The 18,483-nt window shown below is 39.8% G+C and overlaps 1 protein-coding gene across 1 annotated transcript in view; it reads left to right on the top strand.

The window, feature by feature from the left end:
* NUBP1 (nucleotide binding protein 1) overlaps positions 1-18,483 on the top strand; it is a 91,424-nt gene that overhangs the window by 55,971 nt on the left and 16,970 nt on the right. Inside the window, exons 4-9 of the mRNA XM_018571000.1 lie at positions 2,825-2,893; positions 4,416-4,448; positions 4,870-4,960; positions 12,329-12,483; positions 13,374-13,484; positions 18,203-18,305. Coding sequence (XP_018426502.1) covers positions 2,825-2,893; positions 4,416-4,448; positions 4,870-4,960; positions 12,329-12,483; positions 13,374-13,484; positions 18,203-18,305 — 562 coding nt within the window. The remainder of the gene's footprint in view (positions 1-2,824; positions 2,894-4,415; positions 4,449-4,869; positions 4,961-12,328; positions 12,484-13,373; positions 13,485-18,202; positions 18,306-18,483) is intronic.

The raw sequence follows: 18,483 nt of genomic DNA, 5'->3' as shown, positions 1-18,483 counted from the left end.
GCTGAGCTCTGTTTACAGCCAGGTCCATCCATAGATGTTCCTAGCTGTATCATAGAAAACAATATACTGGATAAAGCCATTATATTCTATATCCGGATGTGTTCAATACACCGCTTCTTGGAGGACTGCAGGAAATGCCTCAGGTTTTATAAACTCTTACCCAGTGCAGGACAGGACATTACAGTGAAAAGCCCATGTGACCACATTTGTCTTCTGTACTTTTACACTGTATGTGGGCAGTTATTCAGGGTTTTGAAATGCCGGTGACCGCTGAGAATGAGCTGACAATCCGCTGAGACTCTGTGGTTACCGTTCATTAATGGATACCTCAGTATTGAGGCATCCATTAATTAAATGTGTTTAGCTTTTGTAAAAGCTTCTTTCTTTCATCAATGAAAGAAAGAAGCTGTTACAAATACCAGCGATCTGCATTTGACAGGTGAAATAGCAGAAGCAGGACATGACTCATTGCCTTGCAATTTCACTTTATTTAACAATCCACCAATGCACAGGCAGTATGAAGATGAGTATGCACGTAAATAGCCTTTGTAAAGAGCACATAAACACTTTGGGTTCTATAGCAACGTAGGCAGTAAAAAACAAATTGAGTGGTTTCATGGCACACAAACTGCTTTGTATGATCCTAGGCCAGAAGCCCAAGTCATTGTGCCCTTACATCAGTTTAGATTTCAATTTTCATGTGCTTACACAAAGTAGCTAAGATATAGGAAGTAGCGGTAAGTAAATGAACGTGAGAAAGAGGAACAGAGATGGGGGGATAAGAAAAAGTCTTAAAAATTTGGCAAAATCAGATGAAACCAAAATAGAGCTATTTGGTAGAAACACAACTCGTTTATATGTATATATATATATATATATATATTTTTATACTATAATTATAAAAAATGAACCCCTTACAATGAAAATCTGCAGCTGAGCTGCAGATTTGTTTTTCACCCAAGGGGTTAATTTTTCTAATTTACCCCCTCATGACAGCATTGCTCAAAGTATGTCGCTGTCCCTAAGTGTTACAGTTAGTGACACTTAATGACAGGGACATTGTAGGCCACCTAACCACTATTAGTTTTTTGGAGAAATGAAAATAAAATGTTTTAGCTTTTAGTTTTAGGCTGAAAAGTACAGAAACATTTCTGAAATCCTAGAGATATGCAGTGTTTCCAGATAAAGGGCAAATTAATGAATTTATTTTACAAAAACTAGGGAAAAAGTATTTTTTCCTTTTTTTTTAAATATGCTATTCATACTAAGTGAGGTGTTAGGCACACATATGTGATATAAATATATATCCCTATCTGTCCTCTAAAAAACAATAATATATGTGGGTGCACTTAGTAAGAAAGTATATTACTGCCGTGGAAGAATCACATAGCAAAAATTAAAAAAGTGCTTAAGTCATTTACAAACAGAAACTGAAAAAAAAGCTCAGTAATGAAAGGGTGAGATGGATGGCTGCAATTTCACTTGCAGCAACAAATAATAAGATGTGCTACAGTGTAACTAAGTGTTTCAGTCCAGTAGGTGGTGATATTGCACCTGCAGTGGTGCACATCTCTGGATGTATTCACCATTTAAAATTGCACGTAGAGATACTATTGTTTCACATTTTTTTACATGTTATTATGCGCACTGCCAATTATTATTTATTGTCAAATAATACAATCAAACTTTATGGGGTTTTTTATATTGACAATAAGCTTGTACAGTTTTAAGAAACATACTTTTTTCTTTCTAATAAATCTGAAGTTCATCAGAAAACACAAGCAATACATTTCTATTTGATTCTTTTTGTATCACCTTTATTAATATGTAATCTGTCATTTTGAAATATGTGAACACATCATGCTTATTTTATTTTCAAGGCTGAAACAATCGATAATGAGAATCGTTGTCAACAATTCTCATTATCAATTAGTTGATCTGTATCCCCCCCATCTTCTCTCCTCCCTGCTGGGGGCTGGTGTTTCATCGGCTCTGTGTCCCCTCCGATCCAAGAAGTACAGATCAGGGTTGGGTTATAAAAAAAAAAATATCCGAAACTTTGAACATCCCACAGAGCACCATTAAATCCATTATTAAAAAATGTAAAGAATATGGCCCCACAACAAACCTGCCAAAAGAGTGCCGCCCACCACAATTCACAGACCAGGCAAGAAGGGCATTAATCAGAGAGGCAACAAAAAGACCAAAGAAAACCCTAAGGGAGCTGCAAAGCTCCACAGCGGAGATTGTGGCATCTGTCCATAGGACCACTTTAAGCCGTACACTACACAGAGCTGGCCTTAATGGAAGAGTGGCTAGACAAAAAGCCATTGCTTACAGAAAAAAATAAGCAAAAGGAATATGGGGGTCTCCTCAAACATATGGAAGAAGGTAGTCAGATGAGACAAAAATTTTGCTTTTTGTCCTTCAAGGAAAACGCCATGTGTGGCTCAAACCCAAGACCTCTCAACACCCCAAGAACACCATTATTGGCAGGGACTGGCAAAAAGGTACACACTTTGGGGGTTGTCATCCTGATCCTTGTTTTGCTACTTAAGCAGCTATCAGATGTTCTGGCACCAGATGTGCATATGCTTGTCACCAAGAAGTAAAGGAGGAATTAGGATACCAGCCCCTGGCATGCATCTTCAAAAACAAGTCAGCCTTAGTCATTCCCATAGTGCTGTTTTGACAGGCTCCCTTTTATTAGGTATAATTTACATCTTGGGGTAAATTTGCTATAAAAGCTGCCATGCTTTATGTACATGTGTGAGTAATTATTAAATTGTGGATATATTTCTCAGTCATAATTTATTTCTTGCAGATTGCTTTGCTTGATGTGGATATCTGTGGACCATCTATTCCAAAGATTATGGGTCTAGAAGGAGAACAGGTAATTTGAAAATGTTCTTTCAGTCTTTAGATTTGTGAATATAAAATCATATTGGACAATGTCACTATTCTTTTTGTATCACCATCATCACACACCTTGCTGTATAAAGTAAATGTGTAAATACAATAGAGACCTGAATAAATTGCAATAAATACATACAGCTGTATGGATAAAATTAGGGTTCGTTAAGGGCTGGTTCACACCATCTCCAGTGCGTTCTGATGCGGTTAGTGGCCGGAACGCACTGGATCGCATAGTGGAAGCCTCTCTGTCTTCTGGGCCAGGAGGGGGATTCAAGTCAATGGCACCACAGACACGCCCACCCCCCTGCCTGCAGTGCGATCGCACCAGAATGCGTAGCACAGCAATGCCTACATTCCAGGCCAGTGCGATCACAAAAAATAGTGCATGCACTGGAGATGGTGTGAACCAGTCCTCCAGAGTTTTCCTAGGAGTTCTTTGAACCGAGGTGCATTGGCCTACCTCATGACATTGTTCTAGCATCAGGGGATTGTTCACACCATGTCTGGACCAGATCTGCATGTTTTTGATTCATTTTCGACACTTATAATTCTTTTCTGTCATCTAGCCTGCAATGTTCGGTCCAGGTAGTTAGCTCATCCAGTTTTGCGCCCTCGTGTTTGTCTTTTTTGTGATCATATTGTGCTGTCACCTGGATTTTAACAATAAAGGTGTGTTTGGTGAAGATCAGTGGTGTGCAGCTATCTTTGGATTGAGTTTGACTGTGGGTGTGAACAGCTCCTAACCAACACATGCGGAGAGCCTGAGCAGTGGAGATTGGATTGGAAGAAGCAGTGAAAGTTCGTTTTCCATTTTTGGCAAAGTGTACACTCCTTTTAATTGATTGTAATGAACAAAATCAATTTAAATCAGTCGGATGTTTCAAGTGGTTTCCCCAAATTCAACCGAAAATGCAACTAATTACTTCTGCAGTCTCAAAATTATTCAGCACCTTCATGGCAAGCATCTTTAGTACTTGGTAGAGCACCCTTTTGCTGTTATGACCTTTTGCAAACAAGATGCAAAGCCAGACACTAGCTACTGGTATTGTTCCTAAGGAATCTTAGCCCATTCCTCATGAGCAATGGCCTCCAGTTTACTAATATCCTTGGGTTTGCCTGCTGCAACCGCCTTCTTCAAATCTCACCAGAGATTTTCTATGGGGTTCAAGTCACGTGACTGTGATGGCCACTGTAGAATCTTCCAGGACTTCTTCTGCAACCAAGCCTTGGTAAAATTTCAGGTATGCTTAGGATCATTGTCCTGTTGGAAGGTCCAATGACACCCAAGCTTCAGCCTTTCTCGCAGACGGCATGACTTTTAAGGCATGCCAACTATCAAGGTTGCTTATTTTCAGTTCTTTCAACTGAACTTTCAAGCCCTCAAATGGCTGGTTTTATAGCTGATAACATGTGAAGCACTATGGCAACTGCAATCCCAATAGAGGCTAACATGGCACCTTGGGTGTAAGGAATTCATTCTGTAATTATTTTTTTCCTAGGTACATCAAAGTGGCTCTGGGTGGTCTCCAGTTGTAAGTATTTGTAGATTTGTAGTTGCTGTTTTATTTCATAGCAAATGTGTACTTGTTCCAGAATGGATAAGGTTTGAAACTTCTAATTCTAAATACGTATGTAAGCAGGTATTATGTCCAGTGAAGAAGTGCGAAGGATATGACAGAAAACAGTATGTCTAGGAAAGAAATGCAGAGGGTATGACAGCTGGCAATATGTGCAGAAGCGGAGTGCAGAGGGCATTAAAGCATGCAGTATGCGTAGGAGAGGGGTGCTCAGGGTATGAAAGCATGCAGTATGTGTAGGAGAGAGGTATAATTACATTTACATGAAGAAAAGGAGTGCAGAGGGCAGCATATGCAGGTGTCTCACCGGACTGGAGTGTCAGAAAGTGATGCTTTAATACTATATTTCTTGAAAAGGTTTCCTTTTATATTTCAGTATGTAGAAGACAATCTTGCTGTGATGTCTGTTGGATTCTTGCTTGGTAGCCCAGATGATGCAGTAATATGGAGGGGTCCTAAGAAGAATGGTTTGTATTAGTTGCAATATGAATTTGCTAAATTAAAATATGAGCACATCATTACAGGGATTTAACCGTTTCGCTGCCAGAGGAGTTTTTGCGTTTTGTTCACACATGGTAAAATCCACATTATAGGCCTGAGCATTACTAAAACTCCCCAGAATTATTTATTTCCTGAAAGCAGAGATCCTGTAGAACAAAATGGTGGCAGTTGCACATTTTTATGCCACAATGATATTAGCGCAACTGTTTACCAAACCCAATGTAAAATACTTAGATTCAAATTTGATTTGGCTTAAAGGAAATTGTAGAATGGGCCCATGCACATTTATTTACAGACCTCGTGCTTATGAATGAATGACTTTGAACATACATCCACTGTCCTTGAAACCTGAGCTATGTCAGAATTTGTACAGAACTATCTGAAAGAGTTAAGCAGCTGTTCGAAACATGTCATGTAAATAGAAGGCTGTCCTTATTCAAAATAGAGTTGTAGAATGACGTTTAGAAATCTAGATGACTAAAGTGGTTTTCGTAAAGCCATATAAAGAAAGTATAGTAGTCGTGACGTCAGAAATAAGTTATGACCTTATAGGATAGACCAATCATTAACGTCGATTTTGGAATATAAGCGACAGGCGACTTCACTTCAACACACTTCATACATTACATACACTACAGGAGACCGCACGGATGAACTTACAATAGTTAATGTTAGCGCACAGAAATACAATATTATACACAATATTTGTAAAATATAAAAGAGGAGGTTGTGCAGAGTAAATAGATACCCAACATGCCAATCTTACAAATTGTGCACGTGAAACGTTTAAAATAACAGTACCCGAAATTGCCCATAGGCAATTCAGGTCATCAATTTAGAGTTAACCGAGAATAATAGCCTTAGAATTATTGCTCTCTGGTGTACGCGGCAATACCTAACATTTGTGGCATAATAGTAGTTTTAGTGCGTAGGTGCACCCAACGCGTGCTTGCGATCACCTTCCCCAGGCTTTCTAGCCAGGGAATGACCACCTGAAAGTGATGAAATCATTGTTGCTTCCGGTTTCATTCAGCGGGATGGAGATCAGCGAATGGATGTTCGCTGGTCTCTCTCCCCTCTACTCGCCAGCACCCACAATGACAGCCCCAGGCCTAGCAAAGCTTGGGCAACAAAGTGAAGTATATCGGCAGCGGCGGGGGGTAAACGGACTCCCGGTGGCTATAGTCTATTTTACAACTGCTCGTTGCTGCCGATGCATGATGTACGTCGGTGGCAGTGAAGGGGTTAAGTTGTGTAAACACAAAGCGAACTTTGGCTGAACAGATTAATAGTATACATTTTTCTGTGAAGAAAGGGACAAACATTTTGTCTCCCTGCATTTTACATCTGTTGGCAAGAAGCTTCAGAAAATCTTGCTGGGTCCCAACAAGTGTGGAAATTTAAGCCAGAATGGGCAGAGTCTATGGGCTTGTCTATAGCTATCCTAAGGGGCTTTTTTAAAAAAAAATCCGCATTTCAGTAGATACAGAGGTCACATGAGATGTATTTCGTAGTGACCAGCATGACTCGTAAAATAAGAATCTAAATTCAAGTAGAACTTTAAAAAATGTTTTAATCTTAAAAAAACTAGAAGTCAGCGGTATTTAAAATAAAAAATAAACTTTTGCTGCAATACTCATTTTCAGTATTTGGGTTAAGGATATCAAAACAAGCAACCATTATTAACCCTTTCGCTGCCAAGCCCTCCGGAACATTTTTCAAATCAGATGGCCAAGCCATTTTTGAATTTTCTACAATTTTTTCTGAAGCACTTTTGCAGCTCCGTACGACGTACGTCCTTGGCAGCGAAAGGGTTAAACACAGGAAGATTTGTCTTAGGCCTTGTTCACACCAAATGCAGAGCAGATCCGTTCAGGTTTCTGCACACGCACGCTAGTCTTTTTGATGCGTTATTGACGCGTTTTTGGCTAAAAAAAATTAACAAATTTTAAGTTTAAAATGGGCTTTCAGTGCGTTTCAGGCATTTGCATGCGTTCTTGATGCATTTGCAAATCCAGAGCAGGTAAAATAGGGCCTGCTGCAGTTTTTTCACCTGCACTGGAACTGCACGCTGCGATGTGAACTGGAGCAAAAAATACCATTGGAATACATTGGACGCAGTTTTGATCCGGTCTGCAACTGATCTGCTCTGCACCTGCTCTGCGCTTGGTGTGAACAAGGCCTTAATGTCTGTTTAAACCTTCCATGGCTCAACATTAAATACTTGGTACTAAATTAATGTGACATCAGCAGGTATTCACAGGTGTACCACAGAGTCATGCAAGACTAATGAACCAACCAGAGAAAACAAAAGGCCCAGCATCTGCTGGTGTCTGAATAGGGATGTTGATCATATAGTCAAGATATAATATTAATATTAGATAGTTCTGCTCTGAGTAGAGGGAGGGGAAGTGACGAGCGGATGACGTAGGACACCGGCCGCGACTCCGCCCACAAGCCCGATACGCTACGGAGCAGACCGTCTCCCGGTACCGCTCCATATCGCCTCTCTGACCACCCCCGTCCTCTCTCCCGGCTTTGGTCACTCCCCACAATCTTGCCCTTGTTGTCTTTATTCAACCTCAAATACTATGTAACTATGTAACTATGTAACTATGATATGTGTAGGAGGTTAAGGAAAATGTCCTACACGCAAGAACATAATAATTGAATAAATGTGGAGGAATGCTATGGTGAAAGTAAAGTAAGGAAGTATGAATGTAACAATCAGGTCTTACGCTTAATGTATCCGAGGCGACAAGCAAATTATAAATGAATAGGCTAACATTGGTAACATTTAATGTACCAGAAAAACGATCCCAGGTTCTGTACCATTTTCACAAAAAAAGAATAGATATTTTATGTTTACAAGAGACACATTAAGGATAAAAACTACACAAAGTGGATTTACAGCACAAATCCGGAAAGGAAAGCAAAGGGGGTATCAATAGGGATTCATAAAAATACACAAATAGAAGTAAAGGACACAGTTATAGATGAAAAAGGGAGATATGTATTTTTGACATTTCTTTATTTTAACCAAATATATTCACTTGCAAATATATATGCACCAAATAAGGGTCAACAGGTTTTGTATATGGGTACTTAATAGATTTCAACAGTTTGGAATGGGCACAAGTATGGTAATGGCAGCAATTAAATTTGTATGGGCAAATAAAACCCCTAGAATAAGTGCAAAAGTTCTGATGAGATCAAAACAAAGAGGGGGTTTGGGAATCCCAGATTTTGCACTCTATCATAAAGCGATCCTAATATCTAGATTAAAAATAAAATGGACTTGGACCAACAATCGTTGATCGCTAGAGATAAAGGTAAAAAAAGATATTATGAGGAGGGAGAAAAATGTGGCAAGTTGCTGGCCAAGTAAATCCATGCAAGGGCATCCAACACTAATATAGTACGAATTAAAGATGGAGGTGGGAACATGCAGCATTCCCCATCCTAGATAATAGAAGCTTTCCGAAAATATTATGCATACCTATACTCACTAAGAGGTAAATATGCCGATGTGTCAAGGGATAATTTTGTAAATAAAGTGAGGGAATATATAGGGGGGGCAAACGTGCCAGCTTTGAATTCGGAGGATGGTGAAGGGCTGAGTGTGCCATTTTTAGAAAAAGAAATAAAGGAGGCAATTTCCTCACTACAAAAAAAAAAGCACCTGGCCCAGATGGGTTTACAGCTCGATTTTACAAACAGTTTGAGGGATTATTGGGCCCTTTCTTTACAAAAGCATGTAATTCAGTTACAGAAAGTAGCCCATTCCCAACACAGACAATGGAGGCACACATCTGTGCTTCCAAAACCTGGGAGAGATCTAACAGAATGTGGCCATTATCGTCCAATTTCTCTTATAAACATAGATCTAAAAATGTATGCAAAAGTGTTGGCCAGCAGGCTAAAAAAGGTATTGCCCAAAATTATCCACTTAGATCAAACTGGATTTGTGCAGAGACAGGAAGCTAGAGATAGCACCACCAGGGTAATTAATCTAATAGAACTAGCACAAAAGAGAAATATACCACTGTGTCTTCTGTCAATTGATGCTGAAAAAGCATTTGATAGAATAAATTGGACATTTCTCAGAGAATCCTTAATACAAATGGGAGTGGGAGAATTTTTTTTATCTAAAGTGATGGCATTGTACACACACCCAAACGCAAGGGTTAGAGTTAATGGGAATTTGTCCGCCCCTTCCCAATATTAAATGGCACCAGGCAGGGATGCCCCCTCTCACCCTTATTATATGTTATAGCAATGTAACAACTAGCGGCAACTATTAGGAAGAATCCTTCGATCAAAGGTCTGCCCACCTTAACGCAACAACATAAACTAGCATTATATGCAGATGATCTACTTCTCCTAATAAGTTCCCCAATAACATCGATACCTAATATTCTTAAAGAACTGAAGAACTACGGTGATCTGAGTAATTTCCAAATAAACCTATCTAAATCTGAATTTTAAATATATCTCTGACAAAGTAAAAATTAATATAAAGGATAACTACCCATTTAGATGGCAGGCTGATTACATCGTATATCTGGGGGTTAATATTCCTAAAGAACTTAACACAATATATGCTATTAATTTTAGAGATTGGATTGATAATATTTTTGCCCAATTCTATACATGGAATAGTCTTCGACTGACATGGATAGTAAATGTCCTAAAAACGGATATTCTCCCTCAAATACTATACAGACTCCAGACAATTCCTATTTCTTTACCAGAATCTTTCTTTCGGAAAATAAAATCGGCAGCAATGAAATTTGTATGGTCAAATAAAACCCCTAGAATAAGTGTAAAAGTTCTGATGAGATCAAAACAAAGAGGGGGGTTGGGAATCCCAGATTTTGCACTCTATCATAAAGCGATCCTAATATCTAGATTATTGGACTGGATAAATAGGAATCAAGACAAAGGAGTAGTAAAATTGGAAGCGGATATTTCCCCAGTACCCCTGAGGAATCTCCCCTGGTTATCAGTGGAAAGTAGACCACATATGTCAACCTTGCCTTTCTTAGTACAACCGGTGCTACAAATATGGGATAGGTATGCAACTAAATATAATCTCTCATCTAGGCCGGGACCCTTGACTCCCATTTTGGGTAATCCACAATTTCCGCCAGGTATGCAGGCAATCTCACTACTAAGTAAGGTTAATACTCCACATACACAGGTATGGCAAGTATTAGAACCAGGTAGAGAAGAATTGAAAATGGATCCAAGACCAGAGAGACAAACTAATGGGAAGTTATGGATGGAGGCAGTACAGCTAACAGATTATATTAGACACCTTAGGACAGGTAAAACTCTCAATAGGACATTTACCCCATTTGAGAGAATGTGCGTATCAGAAACACCAGTTGCCCACACTATCAGTGGTGTATATAATGAGGGTAGAAGAAGATAAATGACATATTAAGTATATGAAAAGATGGGAAGGAGAGAGATATCAGACAAAGAGTGGGGAAGAATATTTAATATGACACATACATCTTCTTTTCACCAAGAAAAAAAAATATAAAATAATATCCAGATGGTACAGGTGCCCAGAAGGAATTAAACATATAAATCCAGATTTATCTGATAGATGTTGGAGATGTACTATGGAAGAGGGGACGTACCTGCATATCTGATGGAGCTGTCCTAGATTGCAACCGTTCTGGGAATCTGTATTTAGATTATATAACGCCATAGAGGCAGAAAATGTTGAAAAAGATCCCTTAATGGCGTTATTGTCATTGATACCTGGATCTCTAAAAAAGATAAAAAGCGATATCCTAAGATTCGTACTGGTGGCAGCTAGAGTTTGTGTATCGCGGGGATGGAGATCTACAGTACCACCTACCTTAGAGAACTGGGTTAGTACAATGGAGGAAATAAGATATATGGAGGAATTAAGGGCAAATGATTTAGATAAAAAGGAGAGTTTTTTCATAAGATCGGGAAAAAATGGGAAATATATACGCAGACAAAGGAATTTATGAAGGAGTTAAGAGAAGGATAGAGCAGCGAAAAGGGATATAGAAAGGTTGAAACTATGACTCCATAGTGGGGTAATGAATAAATGGCCTAGGGCAAAGCTAGGACTTCTGGATAGATGTTTAAGATAAAAAGTTAAGATCCTGATATGTATGAGTGGTAGAATAGAATAGGAAGGAGGGATGAATGCCTCCAGGAGGAATGGGAGAAGAGGACAGGAGGAATGAAGGATAGAAAGGGAGGGAATATACAGTGGGAGAATTTGAAAGGGTAACATTGAGGAGGGGAAGTACAAAAGGGTGGTCTATGGTAATTAGATTTGAGGACTACTGACATCACAAGTAGAATAGGATATAAAATAGGAGCACAATTATAGATAGGGAGGATAGATTAGAGAAGTGGGAGTAGCACAGTAACTGGAGCACGGTTTATGGGGGTTTTTTTTTTGTGTGTGTTGGTTGACATGAGGAAGTTACTAGACAGAAGGGAGGTAAAGGTAGGGGGTGGGGAGGGGGATGGAGAAGGGTTAACATGGAGTTTAGGTTGGGGGTAGAATTGGTACGGAAGGTATATAGAGTCTGTCCTTCTCTCATTCCTCCAGAGGTGGATCCGGAAAATAGGTTTGAATGATGGGGTAGAGCGGAAGTAGAGTTGAATGATAGGAGTGCATGCAAGGGATTGGTATGTTATATCATTAGGTGTTTTTTTTTCCCCATAGAATGTCTTTTTTTTATGGAATGTATTATGTAAAGTATATTCAATTTAAATACAATAAAAAATATATTAAACAAAAAAAAGATAGATCTGTGTGTGTGTTTAAATGTAAAGTTTGAGAAAATTCAGAACTCCTATTCAGGTCCTTCTAAAGATCTGTGCATTTTATCACAATACACATATAGTACATTTGTTTTGTGTATCTCACTTTCACCAAGTACATTTTAGGTGTATTTTATTATTTATCACTTTATATTGCTCTGTCATATCTTTAAATTTACAGAGTCACTTCTGCTTCCCCCAACCAAAGAAACTAACAGTCTGCTGTCCCAACCATGCTCATGCCAATTTATTCAATTAAACAGATTATTTTGGGGGGTTTGCCAAGTAATTACTATAACTGGTAGAAACCAATGCAAACAAGGGAACAACAAAAATTCCATTCCGATTTCACCCTGGTAGGATTCTAAGCTTTCAAGGCAGGATTTCTAACCTCTAAGCTACCATGTTTCACATTGACATCAGGAGACTGCTGCCCAAAAAAAAGTAGAAGAGTGATGTTCTGTTTGATTGTCCCTTTTGTAAAAGAAAATATTATTTTAATCCTGTAGGTATGATTAAACAGTTCCTGCGAGATGTAGACTGGGGTGAAGTTGATTACCTGATTGTGGATACCCCTCCTGGTACTTCTGATGAACACCTCTCGGTAGTGCAGTATCTTAGTGGGGCTCACATTGATGGTGCAGTAATTGTCACTACTCCTCAGGCAAGTGTCATGCTGTATATTCAACACACTGTTTAGTAGACATTAGTTAAAGTGAGGGTTTTTATTTCAGTCAAATTTCTGTGAAAATCAGGATGTTTTGACAAAATTTCGCCATTTTGCTTTAATGCATTAAAGTCAATGTACTCAATGCAAAATTATTTTTTTAATGGTTTTTAAAGCATATTTCCACTTTTGCAGTCACATTTGAGAAACCCCTTTTTATATGTTGGTTATGTTTTCTCAATCACACGACATACCAAAATAATAATTTAAAAAAAAAAAAATCTTACCTTTTTTAGCTGCTTTGTTGCAGCAAGGAAAATGTCTGAATATATGTATTTCTGAGCACCTTTTACAGTGACCTGTCCTTCTAGAAAGACTGAGTACAGAAATATTTGGAATGTGTAAATCTCTCATTAACATACAATGAAGAAGCCAGGCTTTTAACCCTTTATTATGACAGGCAGTGTTCAAAACTACTTTACAAATTATAATGAAATGAACCAGCATACTATACATAGCATTAACACAAACTCCTCACAGCCACTCCTAACAGGAGAGCCAGGTAGAAGTTTTAGCAAGTAAAAACAATATAAACTGCAAGAAGCATTTCGCTTATGAACATGGAAGAATTCTAAAATAGGCTTTGTCCCAAATTGGCTGGAACAGTGGAATTACACTTTAAGCATGCAGTTTGCTTTAAATGGCTCCCGATGATTATGGAAGCCCATTTAAACTATTCTGGACCTGTAAGTGTGTCCATCATTATTTTATATTTTTTTACAGAATTAAAAAAAACACGGGGGTGGGGGGGGGCAACTTTTAGATACAGATTGTGGTGCAGCTAAGTAATAAAAATAACAGACCTTTTTTCATTCATTGCTTAACAGGAAGTGTCCTTGCAGGATGTACGAAAAGAAGTCAACTTCTGTCGGAAAGTGAAATTACCAATAATAGGAGTTGTAGAGAATATGAGTGGTTTTATATGCCCTAATTGCAAGGTAAGTTTCAAAGGAACACATGGAGGGGAATTTACTAAAGGTGCCCACACACCTTGCGATAACCGTACGATAATCGCGGGAAAATCCCGCGATCGTACGATTATCGTAAGGTGTGTGAAAGTCGTACGACCTCTACTACTGTAAGGTCGCATGACTTTTATCTTACGTACATGTTCGAAAACCCGCTGAGAATCGTATGAGTTTCGGCGGGTGTGTAGCATGTTCGTAAGATGACGGCATTGCCGTCATCGGAAGCCCACCCCTCAGCGGGGCGGGCTTGTGATCATCGCAAGTACGATCTGCCTGTCCAAGATGGGCAGATCGTACGTTTTTTAATTAACTTACAACCATCGCAAGACAAAAGTCTTACGATGGTTGTAAGGTGTGTGCCCAGCATAAGACTGTAGCAGACAGAATCTAGAGCAGCTGTGCATGGCAACCAGTCGGCTTCTAGCTTTCATTTTCAAAGCTTACCCATACAAGCTGAAGATAGAAGCTGATGCTCCAGCTTTATAACCACTTATATACATACCCCGGTACTAAAGTAAGCACAAAGGGGGAGCCTTTCCAGGTGCATGTCAATTTTATTTCAATAATCGTATGGTAAAAACAGAAAGGTACTCACAAACATGAGTGTCAAACAGCCATGGAATGAAAGCTGACAAGCAGTTAGACAACCACTGGGCAATTCCTGTGTGCTTGTGACGTTAACTCGTTTCCGGGGCACGCCCCCTTCATCAGAACATAACGTCACCTTCCTCATCTCCAACTTTAAAATGCATGTGGCCATTCAGGGATGAGCCCTAGAGGCTTGTCACGATGTTAGCACTATCGCGGCCGTGGCTGGTGTCCGTCTGGGGAACCATGTTGAGGCGGAATGACGCGACCAGCCAATAGGAACCGAAACAAATTGGGCTCCGCCTACTGGGTGTCTCCGCCACTTGACCTATCACAGTACCCGAAAACGGGACCGGCTCTTAAGTCCGAAGCCGGCAAAGTGTCAACAAATATATATATATATAATGTACATAAATATATGTATATAATGAGGGAGTAGGACCCTGTGGGTAGCCACATATGAGTAAAATAGAGCCTGTGCTCTATAGAGGGAAGCTACATCCAAAGATGCCCATAGGTAGCCTTCTCTCCACTGGTACTGTTTTAGGATTTCCAGAATGTACCTAGAATCTCTGACGTAGGAGGCTACCTATGGGCATCTTTGGCTGTAGCTTCCCTCTATACCTCCATTGAACATCAGTTCGGTCTCAGAGCAGTCCAGCACTTCATGGCCAAGTCTGGGAATTTTAATTCTTCCCAAGCCAACTTAATCCTGGAGTCCATAGAGTTTGTGCTGACACACAATTATTTCTCGTTCTTAGACACCCATTATATTCAACTAAAGGGTACTGCTATGGGTGCAAGTTTTGCTCCTTCATATGCAAACTTGCTTATGGGGTATTGGGAAGAGTTTCATATCTGGTCTAATAACCCGTTTGGATCTAACCTAGTCCTGTTTGCCAGATATATCGACGACATCCTCATCAACTGGGACGGCACCGCCATAGAATTCTCTGCCGTTGTGAACTACTGTAAGAACAATCCCTTTCATCTAGACTTTACGTCTTTTTAGACCTTGAATTAGGATGTCTTTTTAGACCTTGAATTAGGAGCCGACGACATGGTAGGGATCACCTCCAAAACTCACTTTAAACCCTCGGCGGGCAATTCTTACTTACTTAAGAGTAACCATCACCCCAGATGAATTAGGAATGTTCCCGATGGGCAGTTTGGTAGGATTAGGCGAACATGTACCTCTGATTCAGACTATGAGGCTCTAGGTGGCATCTTAACAAAAAAGTTTTTGGACAAGGGATATTACACCAATCTGATTAAGAAGTCCTTTGACAAAACCGGGTCCCTACCTCTAAGAAAGCACACAGCAGCAGAGACTCTTATAATATCAGTTTTTGTACCCAATTCAACGATGGGGCCTTTCAGATCTCCAAAATACTGAAAAATCACTGGCGCATCCTGAGAGAAGACCCGTTTTGAAGAACTCTCTCCCAAGTTTTCCTAAGGTCATCTTCAAAAAACCCAAAGACCTCCGCAGCAAGATAGCCCCTAGCAGACTCAAGTCCAATAAAACATTGAATTCTGGTAAAGGTATTTTTGGCCAAACAGGATGTTTCAAGTGTAATGTACACAACTGTGGAACATGCTCGCTTCTCTGGCACAGAAAAAAGGAAATCTCCCATCTAGGGGGAAAAAGTTTTCCCATTAAGCAGTTCATCAACTGTGCATCACAGTTTGTTATCTATGGCATTATTTGCCCCTGCGGTAAATTTATATGTGGGTCGTACGATCAGAACCCTGAGAACTAGGTTTGGAGAGCACAAGAGAAAGATCCTAAAAAAAGCAGACGATCACTCAGTGCCCAGACATTTTTTGGAGGCCGATAGTTCTAATCCTGAGGGACTTAAGGTATTTGGCATACAGATGATACCAGACAATCTAGATGAAGGCACGAGATACAAAAGATTATGTCGGAGAGAGACCTTTTGGATTTACTCTTTGAACAGCCTATACCCTAGTGGTCTTAACGAGGGCCTAGAGTTGGTGTCTTCCCTATAACCCTCCAATATGGATGTTCGTCTGGTTCTCTCCACCCCTCCCTCCCCTGCGGTTTTGACAGTCCCTCTATGTCACATGTGTCCCTTTAGACATAGAGGGCGTCCCACTACTTCCACCTGTTACAACCCATACAGCTACTCCCAGTGTTCTGCTTTTGCCATACCCTCTAATCAAACCCCCACACACATGTAAGCTTTGCGTTGGTTTCAACACTATTTGTCAATTTTATCTTCATTTGTCCTTGTTTTTATTTTGTCTTGGCACAGGCTCTATTTTACTCATATGTGGCTACCCACAGGGTCCTACTCCCTCATTATATACATAACACATGGCTGCTTGTGTTCACATATATGTGGTGGCTATCAGCTATTAAGTTCAACTTCCTTTTATCCATCTTTTCCAGGGGACTGTGTTCCCATAGTGCTATCTGCAGTCAGCAACTGTTGTTTGTTGATACTTTGCCGGCTTTGGACTTAGTTTTCGGGTACTGTGATAGGTCGAGTGGCGGTGACACCCAGTAGGCGGAGCCCGATTTGTTTCAGTTCCTATTGGCTGGTCGCGTCATTCCGCCTCAACATGGTTCCCCAGACGGACACCAGCCACGGCCGCGATAGTGCTAACATCGTGACAAGCCTCTAGGGCTCATCCCTGATTGGCCACATGCACTTTAAAGTTGGAGATGATGAAGGAGGCGTGCCCCGGAAACGAGTTAAAGTCACTAGCACACAGGAATTGCCCAGTGGTTGTCTAACTGCTTTGTCAGCTTTCATTCCATGGCTGTTTGACACTCATGTTTGTGAGTACCTTTCTGTTTTTACCATATGATTATTGAAATAAAATTGACCTGCACCAGGAAAGGTGCCCCCTTTGTGCTTACTTTCTAGATTCCACAGCTTTCAAGGCTTCTTTGGGGCAGCATCCTGCAGCATGCCGAAGAGGATTTCCCATTGAGGAGTGATAGTTTGTGGCACTTTATTGCTTTTACTTTGTTCCCGGTACTAAAGTAGTTACATTTCCTGTCTTGTTTTTGTTCATACCTATAAAGATTTCAAATATATAATATTGCCATAATGGAATTTCATGTGCAGTAGGATTGGATAATCAATAAATTTAAGAAAGTATAATAAAGTGACCCTGTCAGAGATCTAAAATCTCATATTAAGCTTTTACCTGTGAAAAAAAGAGAATGACTACTTAACTCTGCTGTAGAAATAGTCCCTTGAAGTCTAATGGTAAACCCACACCTTCAGAAGTGTACATCTCCTGGGTCTTCTGCAGCTCTCACTATTTCCTCTTGCTGAGCTCCATATTACTACTGTTACTTGTAATGATGTAGAGGTCGACAGAAGGAACCAGTGAGACCCGAGGGAGACCAATGAGATTGATGTTGCTGTAAGGGGTTGTTTTCCCAGAAGACTTTTTGAAATTCTGTGGCATGGACATGTGGTAAGTATTTACTCTTCTTTTACAAGTATGCCTTCCCTGGGAAATTTTTGTATCGCAACAGGGTCACCTTTTAAATGATATGTTATTCTACTATTCAGACATTTGTTTTGCTACTACAAAATTAATCATATACTGACCTATGTTATTTTTATGTACTGTATGACAATCATGTGAAGTAGCACTGAAAAAACAGGGGCAGAATGTCAGCTTCTACTCCACAACGCGCAGTTCAGCCCTTCTTTTCAGCTCCAGTAACGTAGCTCTGCTCCACTCTGTAGCTTATCTAAAATGTGTTAAACATTCCAGGCAATGGATCAAGCACCAGAGCGAGTGTGTAAGATTATACAGTTGAATAGGGGTGGCCATGCATAGAATAATTGCAAGGAATGCAACAGACTCAAGCATGTCTTGTAACAGTCAAGACAAGTCAGAGGTAACTAAGGTGTAATAATGAGCACTTCCGAGCACAGGATTTTTATAGAGAAAAATGACACGCATTGACAGCTGTGGAGAAAAAAAGCAGTGAGAACCATCCTCCAGTGATGCAAGTGTCTCCTACCAACACGTTACTGCTTACTGTACTAGATTGTTTAATGTAAACCATTTGGTTATAATATTTTTTTTTAATGTTTCTGTTTTAGAATGAATCCCAGGTCTTTCCACCAACTACTGGTGGTGCAGAGAAAATGTGTAGTGATCTTAACATTCCCTTGCTAGGAAAAGTACCTTTAGACTCAAACATAGGTAAGTCCTGGCTGGTTGTAAGCCAGTTATCAAACTTCTGCCCGTGGTAGTTGGTAGTCTAGCACGATAGCGCAATGCCATAATTTTTCCTAATTCCTAAACATGTTGTACAGAAACTATTTGTAAACTCTGGGCAAGTGTTTTAGCAATTTTTGTTCAGTTTTTTTTTTTTTTTTTC

The sequence above is a fragment of the Nanorana parkeri genome, unplaced genomic scaffold (assembly GCF_000935625.1).
Source record: "Nanorana parkeri isolate BGI_ZX_2015 unplaced genomic scaffold, ASM93562v1 scaffold1651, whole genome shotgun sequence".
Classification (NCBI taxonomy): Eukaryota; Metazoa; Chordata; class Amphibia; order Anura; family Dicroglossidae; genus Nanorana; species Nanorana parkeri.
Note: the sequence above shows the minus strand (reverse complement) of the source record. Positions and strands in the feature narration are given on the sequence as shown.